The sequence below is a fragment of the Macaca fascicularis genome, chromosome 12, assembly GCF_037993035.2.
Source record: "Macaca fascicularis isolate 582-1 chromosome 12, T2T-MFA8v1.1".
Classification (NCBI taxonomy): Eukaryota; Metazoa; Chordata; class Mammalia; order Primates; family Cercopithecidae; genus Macaca; species Macaca fascicularis.
Genome location: NC_088386.1, coordinates 96480680 through 96498328, shown reverse-complemented (window position 1 = coordinate 96498328; position 17649 = coordinate 96480680). Strand labels below are relative to the sequence as shown.

At 46.0% G+C, this 17649-nt stretch overlaps 1 protein-coding gene across 1 annotated transcript in view; it reads right to left on the bottom strand.

Moving 5' to 3' along the window:
• Nucleotides 1-15659, bottom strand: part of AOX2 (aldehyde oxidase 2) — a 78090-nt gene extending 62431 nt beyond the window's left edge. Inside the window, exons 1-10 of the mRNA XM_074008565.1 lie at nucleotides 15606-15659; nucleotides 14699-14816; nucleotides 12626-12780; nucleotides 11722-11882; nucleotides 10381-10489; nucleotides 8817-8943; nucleotides 7391-7452; nucleotides 4698-4787; nucleotides 2307-2387; nucleotides 17-161 (exon numbers count right to left, since the gene is read on the bottom strand). Of these exons, the coding sequence (XP_073864666.1) occupies nucleotides 17-161; nucleotides 2307-2387; nucleotides 4698-4787; nucleotides 7391-7452; nucleotides 8817-8943; nucleotides 10381-10489; nucleotides 11722-11882; nucleotides 12626-12780; nucleotides 14699-14816; nucleotides 15606-15659 (1102 nt within the window). The remainder of the gene's footprint in view (nucleotides 1-16; nucleotides 162-2306; nucleotides 2388-4697; nucleotides 4788-7390; nucleotides 7453-8816; nucleotides 8944-10380; nucleotides 10490-11721; nucleotides 11883-12625; nucleotides 12781-14698; nucleotides 14817-15605) is intronic.
• Nucleotides 15660-17649: the final 1990 nt, after the last annotated feature.

The window sequence follows — 17649 nt, the reverse complement described above, 5'->3', positions numbered from 1 at the left end:
CTGGGTAATCACTTACCCAGTGAGGTGTTGCCCACAACGAGAGGGGCCTCGGGGTGTTTCACTTTCAGCTCCAGGAGATCCTTGAGGGTCCCAGGAGAGATCCAGGTAACTCTCTCTCCATAGAAGGTCAGTGTTCGTTTTTCTGGATTCTCTGCCATCCTCTAAGGGCAAATGACAAGTATGTGTGCCCGTGTGCACGCCTGTCCTCCTGGCTTATCCAAGGCCTCCGCTGGAGATGTGTTCCTCTACAGAGATGTCAGGGGTTCTGGGGTGTATTTGCCCAAAAATATACTCACTATACCCATTGGCTAATGCCTGAATTTTCATAATTGGATGGCTTTTTGGGGACAAGTAACAATATAAGCTGGCACTTGTTATTGAGCATTCAGTGTGGATTAATTTAGCATAATGTAGTCTTATGGCTTTAAAAATCGTAATTACACTAGTGCTACTAAATTAATATCTTCAGCCTGGCTTTTTCCTCTGAAATCCAAGTTCATATCTCAATAAGTACTTGACGTTACCTCTTAGATGTGTAATAGGCATCTCAAATTTAATATGTCTCTTGGACTGGCTTAGAATTATAAAGATAAAAAATTAATATGTCAAAAACTGAGCTCCTCATATCCAATCCCCTTCCAAGCCCCCAAAGAGAAACCCCCAGAAAGAAAAACCCCCTGTTCCTCCAGCGGTCTTCCCCATCTCCGTAAATGGCCATTCCATGCTTCCAGCTGTCCAAAACCCTGGCGTCAGCCTTGACAAGCGTCTCTCCCTTCCATCCTCGCAGCTTATCCACCAGCAAATCTTACTGGCTTTTCTTCCAAAATACATCCTGAATCTACTCGCTTCTCACTCCTTCCACCCGAGCAGACTGGCGCAGCCACCACCATCTCTCAGGATGCCGTTAGTCCCCTGACAAGGTTCATGCTCCTTCCCTTCCCCTCTGCAGGCCATTCTCAAAACAGCAGCCAGAATGATCCTGTTACCACTTGAACTGGAGCACGCCCCTCCTCTATCCAGCCTGTTAGTTTCTCACCCCACACAGAGTAAAAGCCGAGCAGCATGAAGTCCAGCACGGTCTGCCCCTGACAGCTCCCTGGCCTTCCCCTCGCTCACTCTGCCCCAGCCAGGCTGGACCACGCTCTGCCTCTGATCAGGCCTGGTGTTCTCCTGCCCTTGGGGCCTTTGCATTGGCTGTTCCAACCGCCTGGATTGCTCGTCTCCCTCTTCAGCTGGGAGGGCTGGCCCCCTCACTTCCTTCCAGACTTTCTTCAGATGTTATCCTCTCAGAGTTTTATTTGGGCAGGATATCTAAAATTGCAACTCCATGCATCCTATCTTTCTCTGCTTTATTTTTTTTCTCCTTAATACTTCTCAATCTCTAACAGACTATATCCTTTCAAAAATTATTTATTATTTTTTGGGAGGACAGGGCCTCACTCTGTTGCCCAGGATGGAGATCAGTGGCATGATCTCGGCTCACTGCAGCAGCCTTGACCTCCCAGGTGCAAGCAATCTTCCCACCTCAGCCTCCCAAGTAGCTGGGATGACAGGTGAGTGCCACCCCAGCTGGCTAATTTTTTGTAGAGACTGGGTTTCGCCATGTCTGGCTGGTCTCTAACTCTTGGGCTTAAACCATCTGCCTGCCTTGGCCTCCCAAAATGCTGGGATTACAGGTATGAGCCACTGTACCCGGCTCATACACACTATATCTTCTATCTACTATTTTGCTTATTGTCTGCCTCTCTCACCAGATTACAAGCTCCTTGAGGGCAGGTGTTTTGTTAGTTTTGTTTCCTGTTCTATATTCAGTACCTAGAACAGTGTCTGGCATGTTGCTGGATGGATAAGTACTGGTTGAATGAATAAACAAACACATTAGAACCCCTTCAGAAATCGGTGTTTGATAGAATAGGACTGCTGCATTTCTGCAAAGAAACACGCTGATGGGAGGAAGGCTGAAAGGTAGGGGCCTCTCCTGGAAGTGTTCCTTGGGGTCAGTATGCTGGAATGGGCCAGAAGACCAAGGAGAAGCTTAGCGGTGCTGTGTCTCGTGGACAGCCACTAGTGACACATTCCATGATGAGAGAAATGAAGAAATCATTTACAAAACAGCCGCAGCGGAGGCTTCAGGGAATGTGCCAGGGGTCAGGCAGGGAGTGCGGGGGAGGGAAGCAGGCATCTTCATCTTATCGAACATTTTCACAATTTGACAATTTCATGGGAAGGAAAATGGAGGCTTTATAAAACTGAGTTTATAACCAATGATATTTAAACAAGTACATAAAATATCCAGCTTGTCTTACCAAGAGTTCTGGGGGAAATATGAGCTCCTGGGTTGGGTCCAAGGATTGAAACTCCTCTTTCGCAAATAACTTCGTGCAAATCTTTATAAAAGGAAGAAACAGATGGCTCTGTCAGCCCAGCTCCATTGGAAACAGCCTTGTAATTCTTTATAGGAATTAGGCAACATGAACGTAGTGATAACTCTCCTAGTCTCCCTGGACAGCGAAATAGTTCAAATCAAATAATTTAAAATAGGAATCTTATTTTAAGAGAAATACTGATTTGCCACTAATGCAACACTAAAGAAAAGAGTATTCTATGAAATACTACAAAGAGTATTCTGGAAAACACCAAGACAGTCTATGAAAAACTATGAGAGGTTAAATAAATTAGGGAAATCCTCTCCATTGTGCCCCACATGCCCATGCATAAGCACACACACACACACACACACACACACAGTTTGACTTTAATAACAATAGTTAACATTTATTAAGTGCTTGCATTCCAAATGCTTTTACATGTAATTTATTTAATCTTCACAATAGTTGTATAAAGAAAGTAAATTATCTCCATTTTACCCTGTAGGAAACCAAAGCACAGTGAAAAGTTACCCAAACTGTAATCCTGTCTGGATCAGATCTGTTTTAGCTTTGGAAAACACTTCTTGCCAGAAGAACATTCCTGAAGAGGTAAGGAAAACAGAGAGAGAACTGTGGAGCACAGAGGTGGACGTGGGTGTGCTGGAGAAGAGAATATGCAGGCATGAAAGGTAGACAGATCAGGGTTCACTCACTCGGAGGTCAGCACTCTAACCTTTCCAATGGAAAAATCCTTAACCTCTCTAAGGATTAAATGAAAATAACCCATATTTTGAAGGGTAATTGTGATAATAGGTAAAATGACCTGACATTTGTCCAACACTTCCCCTCCTTTTCTATCTCTCTGAGGTTTTCCCAGGCTCCAGAAAAAAATAAAAACACTTGTAATTGTTCCTTGATAAGGTTCTTAGTAGGGCCATAGGTTAGGCATTTCAGGGCCACATCTGAATGATCTGTTTTTGTGTTAGTTGGCATTAGAAGTATAGAGAGTGCCTGAGGGCAATAATGTGGTATATATCTAACACCTAGAAATAAGTTTGTGCCCGGGAATTAAAATATATATATATAAAAAAATAAATGAACGTTGAGAAATGAAAAGTTTTCTTAAACAGATTCCAGGCCAAGACTTAACGGCTACGTAAGTGGAAGATCTTAACATCGCTTAAAGAGAAGGGGGAGCCGCTCGGGCAGAAACCTGGCCTCACGCAGGTCCAGTCTGGTGGAAGAGAAGGGTCTTCTCTGACGCTGCCCATTAAGGCTATGCAATTGCTTTGTGTCCATGCTCACCAAGCAGCCTTCTCATTGTAATTTGGCTTCCTAGTGTGTTTTCCTACAGGGAAAGGATCTGTGACTCAGTGACGGCAAGATCCACTTTATAATTGTGTTTCTCTTCATAAATGAATATGGGGTTCATTCCAGTTTAAATGTCATGGTCTTTTGAGTTTGATTAAAGTGAGTCAGGTAGTCCCTAGAGCCCAGTCATTGCCCAAATAAAATTCCCGAGACCACAAAACTGAGAACTGACTTTAGGATGTATTGACCCCAGCAAAGCACTGATCCTCTGTGAAGCGGCTCTGAGGGGTGAAGCCCCTCCCTTGGGCAGCACTCCTCTGTGTCACAGCACACTTTCTTCAGACCCAATTAAGGTGACAGTGGGAGCCAGGAATGGGAAAAAGATATGTGTGAAGGATAGAAACACACAGGTTTGTCTATGGTCAGCTCTATGCTCTCAGATTTCCTCGCTTACTGGGAGCTGATTCTGTATTTTATCCTGTATTTCAAGTTCTCTAAGTAATATCTTTAAGAATTTGGCAGTGCCGTTTTTTCCTGGAAAGGAGCATCTCTCAGACAGCAAAGCCAGAGACTGGAATCTTTAAGGCTGGACTTCCTGGCTGGGGGGCCACTGACTTGTGTGTGACTGTAGACGGCTCCTCAGCCTTCTGGGGCTGCAGCGCCCTCTGTCTACAAAGGAGGAGACATGACAGAAGACAGCTCTGCAGGGGCAAGTACAGAATTCACCTCCACCTGAGAATGTGGCCCATCCAGAGTCGGGGGAAGTGCTTTGTTTCTGATCTGAGTGTTTTTGTCTTCCTGTTGTCGCAGCCTTTCTGACTATGAAGGGGAAAATCAGAGTGTGGGCTTTGATCACCACTTGCCGCAACTCCCAGAGAAAAAGAGCTTTATTTGCACATGCGCTTCGGACAGTTGTAAGCAGAGAATGACCATTAGAACAAGCAAGCACAGTTTCAACACTGGGTCGGCATTAAGCAAGACTCACAGTGAGCGGACAAAACAAACGAAAGGACTCACCTCATTTTTCTTGCCAAGTGGGGAAGAGTCATTTTCTCCCCAATCCAAGCAACATTTTCCCGTTCCTTTCTGTTGACAGCTATTTGACTCCTAAGAAGGTGAAATGCCTTAGATTAAAAACTTTTGAGTAGGTAAATGGGAATGTGCCCTGAAAAGTTGGCAATTTAAATGAGACTTCAGACTTTTTAAACCACTGTGGATGGTTTCTGTTGGAACACCGATAATCACAAGGGCTTTCTTTTTTGCTTATTTTAAAAAATAATACATATAAAGGGCTGGGCGCGGTGGCTCACGCCTGTAATCCCAGCACTTTGGGAGGCCAAGGCGGGCAGATCACGAGGTCAGGAGATGGAGACCACCCTGGCTAACACGGTGAAACTCCCGTCTCTACTAAAAATACAAGAAATTAGCCGGGCGTGGTGGCAGACACCTGTAGTCCCAGCTACTAGGGAGGCTGAGGCAGGAGAATGGTGTGAACCCGGGAGGCAGAGCTTGCAGTGAGCTGAGATTGCACCACTGCACTCCAGCCTGGGCGACAGAGCGAGACTCCACCTCAAAAAAAAAAAAAAAAAAAGACTAATACATATAAAGCATATAAGTTACAAAATTTGATAGGTAATATATAAAATATATAATATAAAATGATAATATAGAATATAGAGAAATGTAAAAGAAATAAACTATCATGACCCTATTCCACTGATAATGTTTTCACATTTGGGATTGTATTAGTTCATTTGTATAGTACATAGTATATGAACATTTTTGTCCATTACACGTACAGCTTTGTATACATATATGAATTTTTAGGTTAATTCCTAGTGGAAAATTAATTGATAGATGCTTTGCAGGGCAATAATAATTTATAAGAGGAAAAAAGAAAACCGTTTTAGAAACCAGATCTCCCAGACATTTGGGATGTGGATGGTGCTGTCTGGGGATGAGTTGACAATTAGTTTTAAAGCAGGTTTCCATTTGCCCGCTCTTTCGCTTCCCATTTCTTCCAAACTAATCTCTTGTATCTTCTTCCTTGAGTAAGTTCTCCTAAGTTCCTAGCATGATACTTTCTTCCAGACACTTCAGGTCTTTGTCTCTACTTAAATATCTTGAGCTGCCATCTTTTCAATTTTATCCAAGAGCAAAAACAGCTGGGCCAAGCAAGCAGCACCTCTCTTACTCAAAGCTCTGAGAGCTTCCATGGTGCACCATGAACCAATAATGGAAAAAGCCAGTCATCTCTTTGCCCATTTGATATTAGCCTTGTGTATTCCCTCTGAGACTGGGTTGCTTTACCCACTCAAGTCCTGTGAGACATACTGGCTACCAGGTGGGGTGGCTGACCACATTTTTGCTGTTATCCCCAGAGTCCGTGTGCTTGGAAAGTGGATAATAACATCTATATCCACAGGCAAAGATGCTTCCTTTAACCTTTTTCGTTTGTATTTCACAAGTGCTTTTTCACTCTGCACCAGCCATTTGCTGGGCTTACAAGCTATTTCATTTACTTCTCAGCGTGTTACCTTTGGCTCCCTCACGTAGCAGTAGACATCTGGGAAATGCATGTGCAGGTGACCTGCCTGGTTCTAGGACATGGGACACACCTCCTGGTCTACTTCTGGGCCCACCTCTACGATTTGTGGAGCCTCAGCAAAGAGTGCAAACAAAGGCCCCCAGCCTGGTGCCTGTAGGCCTTCTCCTCTACCCTGGCTCTGTTCCATGCTGTGAGGGGCCTGAGACTGCAGCATGAACAGCCAAGCTCAGTCCACTCCCTCCACAAACAGCTGCTCCTTGGCCACCCTCTGACCTAGGCATGCAGACACTGCTGTTGCCAGGCTGACTAGACAGACTCAGATAAGAGGCTTATGTGTGGTAACAGTGGGGTCAAGGCCATCCATGGAGAATGATCTAGAACAGGGGTGAGGTTTCAGGTGGGCAAGTCATCTTGGTGCCATGAACTCCCGAAAATCACTGGAGAAGGACCAGAGAGGGGCCCTATAAAGTATGGGGTCCCCCTTTTTTGGGCCTAAGGGCTGTACTTCCCACATTCATCCTGCCCTCAGCACAGAACCACCAGATGTGCCTGTCTGGTCTCCCTGTCAAACACTATTCACATGTCAATGATGTCCTCAATGATAGCAGTAACTATTTGTGGAACTCTTACTAAGTGCCAAGCAAGACTTATGTGATTTTCTCGAGATCCCAGTGAAGAATCCCCATTTTGTAGAGGAAACTCCCTGTGCTCTTGTACTTGGAGTGAATTTTGGGTTCCACTCTACATATTCAGCTTCTTGTCTGCTCACAACTTCTCAACTGTTTGGGATTCTGGAACTGACCTTGCCTCACCAAAGCAAACTCCACCCCCTTGCATCCTTTGTCCCCTTGGGTTTGCCGAGGCCCTCTGACTTGCCTGTCCAGATGCTTTGCTGAACTAGTTACAGAAAATGTCTGGACAGCTGGTTGGATGACCTGGCTTCCCTCTGTGGTTTTGATTGGACAACATCAAAGGTGTTGCAACGTTCCCCCAGTCCTCAACAAAAAGCTAAAACTTTTTGAGTTGGTTGGAGCTAACTCACTAAGTCTCCCTGATAGTCTGTTGAGATGGTCTAAAAAATTTTAATTCCTCTGTCCCTGGCCTTGATCAGCTGTCATTGTCATTCTTGCTGCATAAGGCGTCCCCACAGTCACCTACTCACCATGCAGAAAGTCCTTCCACTCTCAAGTATTGGCCGATACCCAGTGCAGCGGCATAGATTACCTAATCAATCAGAGAAGAAGCATGGTTGTTAGTAGGCTTTGTATTTACTGGCTTCTTTTGAAAGTTAAATAGATCTAGCCTTTTTTTTTTTTTTTTTTTTTTAAAGGGGTCTCACAACGTTGTCCAGGCTGTATTCAAACTCCTGGTCTCCTCCTACCTCAGCCTTCTGAGTAGCTTGGGCTACAGGCATGCAGCACTGAGCACGGTTCCCAACATTTTTAAAAAGGGTATTTTAACATCTGCCAAGTGGTTTAATGCTTTATTCCTCTACTTGGAATATTATCCCGCCCACTACCTCAATTCCAGTTTTATTCTTTGTCTTAAAGATGATAGCCTAGTTGGTGAGCTCATTTGCTTCATCTATTAATTTATTAATTCAATGTAGAGCTATTGACAACTATATTTCAGATACTAGGTAAGATAGCGGGGATCCTCAAACAGAAAACCTAGGCAGTTTCTAAGGCCCTGATATACCATCATGACTTGGATGGTTTGTCAGTGATGCTCCTCAGTTGCTTCTAGATAATTACATCAGAATCTCCTGGGGGCATTTTTAAAAAATGCAGATTCCTAACCCTGCTCCAATTCTCCTGAATCAACCATTTAGGGGTGGGCCCAGGAATCTGCATTCTAGACATCTGCAGGTAATTCTACTGCATGAACTTTCCGTTCTATTGCTGTTTCATGTAATAACATTTGAGAGCCTCAGGTTTCCAAAGATGAAGGCCTAGGGGGTGGGAGTGAAAGAGAGGTTCTAGGTTTCCAGGTTCGAGTGGTCCTCCTGCCTCAGCTTCCTGAGTAACTGGGATTAACGCAAGCATCACCATGCCCGGCGTATTTTTGTTTCCCTGTGTTGGCCAGACTGACGGGGTTTCACCATGTTGGCCAGGCTGGTCTTGAACTCCTGATCTCAGGTGATCTGCCCTCCTTGGCCTCCCAAAGTGCTGGAATTACTGGCGTGAGTCACTGCGCCCGGCCCATTTCTGCTATTTTAAGCCCAGCAGTTTGTGGTACTGAGTTAGGGCAGCCCTGAGAAACTAATACAGGCCCTTAACAAAGGAAGCCAAATAAGTCACTGGATAGAAAATGGGGTGTTAAGTGGGTGGTGTGGAGTGTGCACACTGTGCTAGTTCTGTGCAGGCCATTCCAAGCACATGCTCTGATAAGCAGGGAGCAGCTTGGCATTCTCTGCACCTGGGTGCTGTAGCTACTTTAGAACCAACTGAAGCAGAGGCCTGAGAGGGGTTAGGATGACATTGGGGGTAGTGTGGAGCAGTTTCTGGATCTATCCAGAAACACACTTCCCACTTGGCCCCTGGTTGGGGCGGTGGGGGTGGGGTGGGTTTTCTCTGTTTAGACTTTACCCCCCAAGGCTTCCGTGAGCTGCTCCTCCGAGGGCTGCGGGTGGTTCCTGAGCAGTGTGTACATGGACATCACCATCCCAGGGGTGCAGAATCCACACTGGGTGCCGTGGCTCTTGGCGATCCGCTCCTGGAAAGACACATGAATGGTTTCAGCCGTGCCTTCTCGCTGCCAGCAACTCTTACCACACTGCACAGCCTGCAGTTCCCTGGCAATGGTAGAACCCACTCCCTGAGCAAAGGTACCCTTCCCTTTGATCAGACTCTGCCCGTGTTCCTTTCCCTAGGCTGCTCCTGGAGGAAGTGGCTCAGAAGCAATGTCCTATGATAATCACTTTCCAAGGTCAAGGGCTCAAATCCTTCTAATTGGGAATTAGTAGCACGCATCCTCCACTATCAGAGCGCAAAGAATCCTCTGGAAATCAATAAGTATAAACTGAGTGTGTGGGAGTTTCAAAAATAGTTTTCTTGACTACCTCTGCATCTTGCACAACTTATTTCTATGAGGCTACCTCTTTCTGATTGACTTGGAGACTGTTGAACTCACTTTGCTTTCTTCCTTAAATTCTTCTGTGTTGGCACAAAGGGAGCTCTCCTTTCAAAGGTCTGAGATTTTGGTCCATGTCCTGGGTCGCTGCCATTTAAAGTGTCGTCCATGGACTAGCAGTATTGACTCCACCTGGGCTCTTACAGGAAATGAGGAACCTGAGGCTCCTGCTTCAAATCTCTTTACTCAGAATCTGCATCTTTAACAAGCTCCTGGGTGAGTCTTAGGCGCATTAAAGTTTGTATCTAAATCTGGAAGCCCTGCTCTAGATTGCAGAATGTAAGGTAATCCTAGGATTTGGGTTTATCAACCTTGCTGTGAGCATCCTCTCTGCCCTCCTACTAGACTCTGGTACATTCTGCTGGATCGTTTGTCTTTGCCCATCTCTTTGGAGTTCATTCTCCAAGGAGATCATGTAGTTAAACCCAGAGGCCCTCTGGGCTCCCCCTGTCTAGAAAGACTCAGTGTTGGTTAATCTGGTCCTATGACTCCCAAGCTTCTGTGACAATGTCAGAGGAATCGTTGTGCTCTCTGTCAACACATGTCACATTGCTCTTAAATCCAACCTCTTTGTTCCAGCTTCAGGTTAAGATTCAGAGAAGCAATTGTTGCCATATTCTGGTGAAGTTTTGGATTCCTCTTACCCCAATTCTAATTTTACTCCTAAGATCTCTGCACCACAGGAAATAATCCTAAATTTTATTCTGTTAGCCTCAGAGACATTTTATTCTATGTGTAATATTCTTTGTATAGTACCTATTCCGGACCATTAATCAATACTTCAATAATTCCGCTTCTCATTCAAGCAGAAAAAGTGAAAAAAAAAAGATGATTAATCAAATGTGGATGGAGTTTTCAGTTTTCTTTTAAATCACTTAACAAATGTTATTACCGTGGTCAATAGGCATCCAAAGCTTCTGCTTATCTGATCACAACCTAGAAGCCTCAGGCAGTACAGCCAACACAGCATTTGGCAAAAAAATAAAGTTAAGAAGTGAGAAAATGAGGATGTGTTCTTACCTGTACAGGGTGAAGCCTGGTTTTGATGCTTCCAACACCTTCCACGGTGGTGACAGCAGCTCCATACAGAGAGCAGATGGGCATCAGGCATGCAGTGACAGAGAAGTGTCTTTGTATAAGAAACACAAGGAGAGTCAAGGGGAGTAACACAGTCCTGCCTCATGGGGAAGCCTGGCACCAGGAAGAACAGTGGAAAACCTCCAAATCCCATCATGGAGCTGAGGGGATGGGGAACTGGGGAGGAAGAATTTATAGTCCTCTCTGCTGACTCTGCTGTCTGTAGGAATAGGGATCCTTAAGGTGAATCTGGGCATTCTGAACTTCAGAAACAATTTCCAAGCCCAGAACAGACCCACCCGGGAGTAAGGGAATGAACTTGTGTCACTAGGAGTGTGGCTGGACTTCAATAGTATTCATTGGGGCATTGACTTCATAACAAGCAAAAGGTTTTATCTATATGGACACATTTGGGAATTTTTTGCTTCCTAATTTAAAACTCTCTGGATAAGGTCATTCAACAGTGTAGGATAACCTGTGTTCTGAAGCCATCTCTTGATTTGTTGGGCCAATGGACTTGGGAGAACCCCAACTTCTAGAATCTGGTCCTTAATCTTGGCCCAGGTCCTTGCTTTGTAGTGCTGGTCCAGCCCAACTGTAGAAAGGGCATTAGCTGCTGGTGGTGGTGGCTCATGCCTGTAATCCCAACACTTTGGGAAGCTGAGCCGGCAGATTGCTTGAGATCAGGAGTTCGAGACCAGCCTGGGCAATATGGTGAAACCCTATGTCTACCAAAAATACAAAAAAATTAGCTGGATGTGGTGGCAGGCACCTGTGGTCCCAGCTACTGGGAGGCTGAGGTGGGAGGATCACTTGACCCTGGGAGGCAGGGGTTAGAGTGGGCCAAGATAGCAACACTGCACTTCAGCCTGGACGACAGAGTGAGACTCCACCTCAAAAAAAGGGAAAGAAAAAGCATTAGCTTCAGAGCCAGAAAGTGTGGAGTTCCAGTCCTTGTTCTATAGATTACTAGTTGTGTGACTTTGAACAAGTCCCTTCATCTCTTTGAGTCTCAGTTTCTTCATCTGTAAAATCAATGGCTGATCTACATTGGGGTTTCTTAACCTGGGGTGCATAGATGGGCCTTGGGGGATCTCCCTGAAATGGTGTGTAAAATGTAGTTAGTTTATGTGTTATCTGAGTAGACGGCTCACAGCTTTTATTGGATTATTTAGAGCAGTCTAAGATCCGTACACAGCAAGAATCTAAGAACCTTTCTTAAAGTTGTGAGCTGAGAACACGAGCAAGACACAAAGTACTGTCCTGGCTTCTGGGCTGGGATACCTTATCTTCCTGGACACGGGGTCATGCTTGGACACCATCACGGTGCAGGCGCCGCAGCCTCCTCTTCCACAGGCGTACTTGGTTCCTGTGAGGCGTACTGGAAGGGGCGCAGTCAAAGAAAAGATGCCAAGGAGAACATTTGCTTTCAGTATAGCTGCTCCCTAGGGGGTCACTTCTGAGGAAGGTCTTTTGGCGGGGTGAGTGCAGGTCTGAGAAGCCGTTCACTTCCTTCCGGTCTTAGTTTGACACTTGGCGTATTAACCTCTCCCTGCCTGTTTTCTCACAAAGAGGGAGAAGCATGTTGCCATGCAGGGATGGCTATCTCCCCATTTTCCAAGAGAAGCTGAAAAATCTTGATTTTAAAAAATATGAAATTTTCCAATTTCTAAACATCAACAACCAATTAAAAACCTTGGGCTTTTAAACAAAACTTGTCCAGAAGCCGATTTCATCAATTAGTAATTTCTGTCATTTGTTTATTTTTTGTTCTCAGAGAACTGAAAGATCCATATTTTAATTTGCCAATTAAAATATGTTTGCTATTAAGAGGATCTATATTCCAGAATATGAAATGGCAGGGAAAAGCTAGGGTAAGAAAACACATGTAGGGAAAGGAAATCTTTCCCTGTGATACAGGTTCTCACTGAATCTGGAGAATTTGGTTTCGAAAAAGGGCAGGGCAAATGCAACACAAGCCTCTATTACATAACAAGCCTGGTGGGGCTCCGGAAAGCCTGTAAGGGAATTGTTAGTGCTGAAATAAAGAGCTTAGCTTCTATTTCACTGTACTATCGACACAGGAAACTCCGGGGAAACTTCATCCTCTCCAAAACAGCCCGATTAACCTAATAGCCTTAAAACCACGGCCAAAAGCAAATAGAGAGGAAGAGCCAAGGGGGCTGACTATTTGAATGGAGAGATTTGATTCATCCTCATAATTCTCAGCTGGCCTAACTGTTAAGGCAAACACAGACACAGCCAGGACTTTGACAAAAGGGTCCAGTTCTTTCGTAGGAAGGTCAGCAGAGTCCCTTCTGGGTCCACATTCCTCTCCATCACCTGTGTTGGGAACAGAAGAGAGGTGATTATGGGACTTGTATCCGTGACCCCGTGGAACATCTTCAAAGCCTGTTTGATTTAGGGATTAGGGTATAATAGGCCTGATTTCGTCTGCACCTGTTTTTTTGGTGCTCTGAGGGCACGTGACATTCACACATGTTAACAGGACAGAAGACTCACAGGGCAAGTGTGGCAACAATGCTGTGATAGATGAGTGAGCCGGGAACACTAAAGATGCCTCTGGGAGGGTGTTATTCATATTTGCTCCACTATCTATTTTGTGGAATCTTCCAATTCGGTCTTGAAATATTTCAAATCTGGGAGGGACTTGGATTGTGTGCATGTGTGTGCGTGTGTGCATGTGTGTGCGTTTATGCATGTGGGTGCCTGTGTGTGTGTGTGTGTGCATTATGTGTTTGTGTGCACGTGTGTGTGCATGTACACAATGAAGGGTCCTGTAGGGAGGCAAGCTGGGTAGGCAGAGATTCTGGCCCCTCTGAGATCCCTCTGGTTGGGAATGCATTTGCCGCAGCAGGAGTCTGAAGAGTGGTAGGAAGGAAGAGGAGACAGAGAATTGCTGCTGTCCTGGGGAGGCCCTGGAGCCTGCCACTCCCTCAATAGCAGTGGGGCCAGCGGTGAGATTTGATGTCCCAGCTCAGGACCCAGGTGGCCCTGGTGGACACTAACATCCCCAACTCCTTGAAAAGTGGAGGTTTGGCCTGGTGCGGTGGCTCACGCCTATAATCCCAGCACTTTGGGAGGCTGAGGCAGGTGGATTACTTGAGGCCAGGAGTTCAAGACCAGCCTAACCAACATGGCGAAACCTTGTCTTACCAAAAATACAAAAAAAAAACAAAAACAAAAACAAAAAAGGGCTGGGCATGGTGGTGCATGTCTATAATCCCAGCTACTTAGGAGACTGAGGCATGAAAATCGCTTGAACCCAGGAGGTGGAGGTTGCAATGAGCCGAGATTGCACCACTGCACTCTAGCCTGGGAGACAGAGCAAGATTCTGTCTCAAAAAAAAAAAAAAAAAAAAAAAAGGAAAAGGGGAGGTTTTAGGGGTGTCCTGCGAACACATCTAGTCATTTTGTTGCGTCGGAAGAAAGGAAGATACAGTGAACTATCCATGTTAGGGTCTTCCTTTCTCCCCAGAAGGAAGACATAAAGTTTTGTAGATCTCAAAGAATTAAAAAAACAAGGAAGATGCATTGAAGTTGGGATGTTAAAATTCAGCTGCTTTCTGGATCTCCAGGGGATCCGAATCAATGGAAGAAGAGGCCGTTGTCTGCCTGCCCCTAGCCCCACTGCTAATCCTTTAAGCACATGGATTGAGAGTGTGGTTGGATGAGTTATTTTTATTTTTATTTTTTTTTGAGATGAAGTCTCGCTCTTGTCCCTCAGGCTGGAGTGCGATGGCGCGATCTCGGCTCACTGCAACCTCCGTCTCCCGGGTTCAAGCCATTCTCCTGCCTCAGCCTCCCGAGTAGCTGGGATTACAGGTGCCTGCCACTGCGCCCGGCTGATTTTTGTATTTTTAGTAGAGACGGGGTTTCACTGCGTTGGCCAGACTGGTCTTGAGCTCCTGACCTCAGGTGATCTGCCCTCCTCAGCCTCCCAAAGTGCTGGGATTACAGGCGTGAGCCACTGCGCCCTGCCGGATATTTCTGTTGTGTGACTGACTCCCACCCCTACCACACCGTCCTTGCATTTCTTCTAACCCCTGACTTATTCCCTGCTCTGACTGCAGCTACTTCACTCTGGGCTCATGGCACAGAGGTGATGTGGGGTGGAAAGTAGAGGAAGGAGCCTCCTCTGGCTTTTGAGTCTCCAAAACCTAGGCCAGTGGGTCAGGCAAGTAAGGACTCAGACCCTCGAATGACAGTTTTGGAAGAACATATGGCGGTTGCTGGTTACGGAGTCTGCATACAGCAGTGTGGGTCAGAAGGGCATTGATAAGAACTTTAAGGCTCCTTTCTTGAACTAAGCTCTGGGGTTGGGGGTAGACAATGACCAAGTCCTGGGGCTGAGGGTCCTTGAGGGAGAAGTGACAAGACCCCAGAAAAGCCCTATGCCTTGGGGGCTGCAGAATGGTTCATTTGAGAGACAGACAGGGACTCAGGAAGCGAAGGACCTGCAGAGGGCACTAGGGTTAACTAGGGGCCTGCGTGGCTGGATGGTGAGGACTGGAGGGAGGATGCTGGGACAACTGGCAATGGAGAGTCCCTGCCCTTGTTAGACAGGCACCAAAATGGAGCTTAGCTACAACCCAGGGAAAGCAGGGGACTCCAATCGACTGTGAGGACATTTTAGCCAATTCTGTACAATGAGGACTCAACAGAAAAATTAAGCTGATAAACAAACAAAAAAAAGGTCCCATTTCTTGTCCTCCTAATTCTGAGGATCAAGACGTGTCACCAGATAAAGTGTGTCCATGAATCAGGCCTGGCACCAGGCGCTTTCCAAGGGGGGCTTCCTAAACAAGGAAAGGGACAGCTTTCTTTTCATCTTTACGATAGTCCTAGAAGTGGATTTCAAAGATGAGGATGCCAAGACTCAGGGAGGGGAAGTGGCGTGCACAATGTTATATAGTAAATGGCGAAGCCAGATTCATCCGACACCAAGGCTTTACTGAGTCCTCCCCACATTTCCAGGAGCTGAGCTCTGGCTGAGTGGGAAACAGGTCACATTAGGATGGCTTTCTAGTCCCTGGCTTCTTGCCCCTGACTGCAGGGGCTCAGCCCAAATGGGCCACAAGAGCTGCCCTCCAGCTCATGGTTTCCTGCTGCCTCTGCACACCATGGTAGGAGTGCCCATCACTTACCTTCCTCCCGTTCACGAAGAAAACCAGCTCGTCTGATCGTGATGCGCAACGCATTGCACCTGTAAACAGGTTCTGCTTTACAAGACACGGTGGGAATGCAGTTTGCCCCAGCCACAGAATTGAGTGGTAAGGATTTGTGTAGAAGCAGGTGGCCTGGAGCCTCAGGAGCACAAGAGGTGGAGACTTCCTTGTTTCACAGCTTAAGTCTAGGGCCCCTGTCTAGTCCAGCCTCTTAACTGGAGCCTCACTCTGCCTCCCGCCAATCCTGACTTTGAAGCTGACTCAGTACACAGCCCACACCTCTTCTTGCTTTTTCTGAAGTTTGAGGGCATCAGCATGAAAACCATAAACAACAATCTAAGCTTAAACCTGCTCTGCACACTTCCTCAGCCCTGGGAACAGACCCTGGATGGATTTCACTTTTTTCTAGGACAGAGGTGGGCTTTCTGAGACCTCCCACTTTCCCCAACTTTTTTTTTCCTTCTAATTTTAGGTGCAGAAATGTCTCCTCATAGGAGATTGTATGATCAAATCCAGTCTGTGCCATAGCTGAAGTGGAGTTGTGGGGTGCCTTCCTACTTCCTCCCCACCCACAGAATTGTTCCACTGCAACATAGCGATGTAGTTAAGGCAACCACTGTACAGATAAGTAAACTGAGGCCCAGAGAAGTGAGATTGGTAGCTTGGAGTCACTCAGAGTAAGTGGCAAAGCAGGAACTAAAACTGAGATATTGGACTTGTAACACCTGTAAGATGTATAGACAGAATCCTTGATTTAAAAAAAAAGAAAACCCAGCCAGGCGTGGTGTGGCTCACACCTGTAATCCCAGCACTTTGGGAGGATTACTTGACCCAATGGGCTTGAGACCACCCTAGGCAACATGGCAAAAACCTGTCTCTACTAAAATATACAAAAATTAGCCAGGTATGGTGGCACATACCTGTAGTCCCAACCACTTGGGAGGCTGAGGCAGGAGGATGACTCGAGCTTGGGAGGTTGAGGCTGCAGTGAGCTGTGAACACGCCACTGTACTTCAGCCTGGGTGAAAGAGCGAGACCCTGTCTCAAAAAAAAAAATCATGTTTGTTCTTTATGAACATCTCCAATTAGCTATCTGTAGATAAAATCAAGCTGTTCTTATTCTTTCAGCTGAAGTAATGCCTAGCACTTGGCCTCATGTATGGGTGAAGCAAGTAGCTGCTTATGTGCCTGGCTTCAGGAGAGCTGGCAAGACCACTCTGTTCCCCAACACTTCCTTGACCAGTTCTTGGAGCCCTGGCACCATCATTAGAGTCAATCCTTGGTCTTCAGATGAGCATTCACTGTGTGGCAGTGTATCTGTCAGGCCAGAATGGCCAACACCTGGCATCCTCTTGATCTGGCTAATTGAGGAAGGTCCTGTCATTCCCCTGGTCCCTATGTGGCTTCAGAATCCTTCCTAGAGCTACTCCTCAACGAATGGAGTTGGCAGCTTCCAAATTTCTTGACAATTCTAATGCCCAGGTTCTCAGGCATTCCAGTTTTCATGCACCCGTGGAGACGAGTGTTTACACACATGCCTGTGTGTTGGTTTCAGTATGTATATGGGTGTTTTACATGTATTAAACAGTTGTCAAATACATCTGCAGCAGTCCTGTGAGAGAAGTTAGAGATCGTGCTGTGAATTAGGAAGGACCTTCAGGTCACACTTTGATCATGTCGCTCCTGGTGCTATCAGGACCTTTTTGATCATGTTACTTCTGTTCAAAACCCCCAAATAGCTCTCTGCTTGGAACATAGGTTTAAACTCTTTAGCCCAGTGCCAAGCCTTCCACAACCTGTCCCTGTCTCTGGCCTCTGACTCCCTTGCTCTTAAAAAAAAAAAAAAATCTCAGCTAGGCACAGTGACTCATGCTTGTAATTCCAGCACTTTGGGAGGCTGAGATGGGCGGATCGCCTGAGGTTGGGAGTTTAAGACCAGCCTGACCAACGTGGAGAAACTCTGTCTCTACTAAAAATACAAAAATTAGTCGGGTGTGGTGGCACATGCCTGTAATCCCAGCTA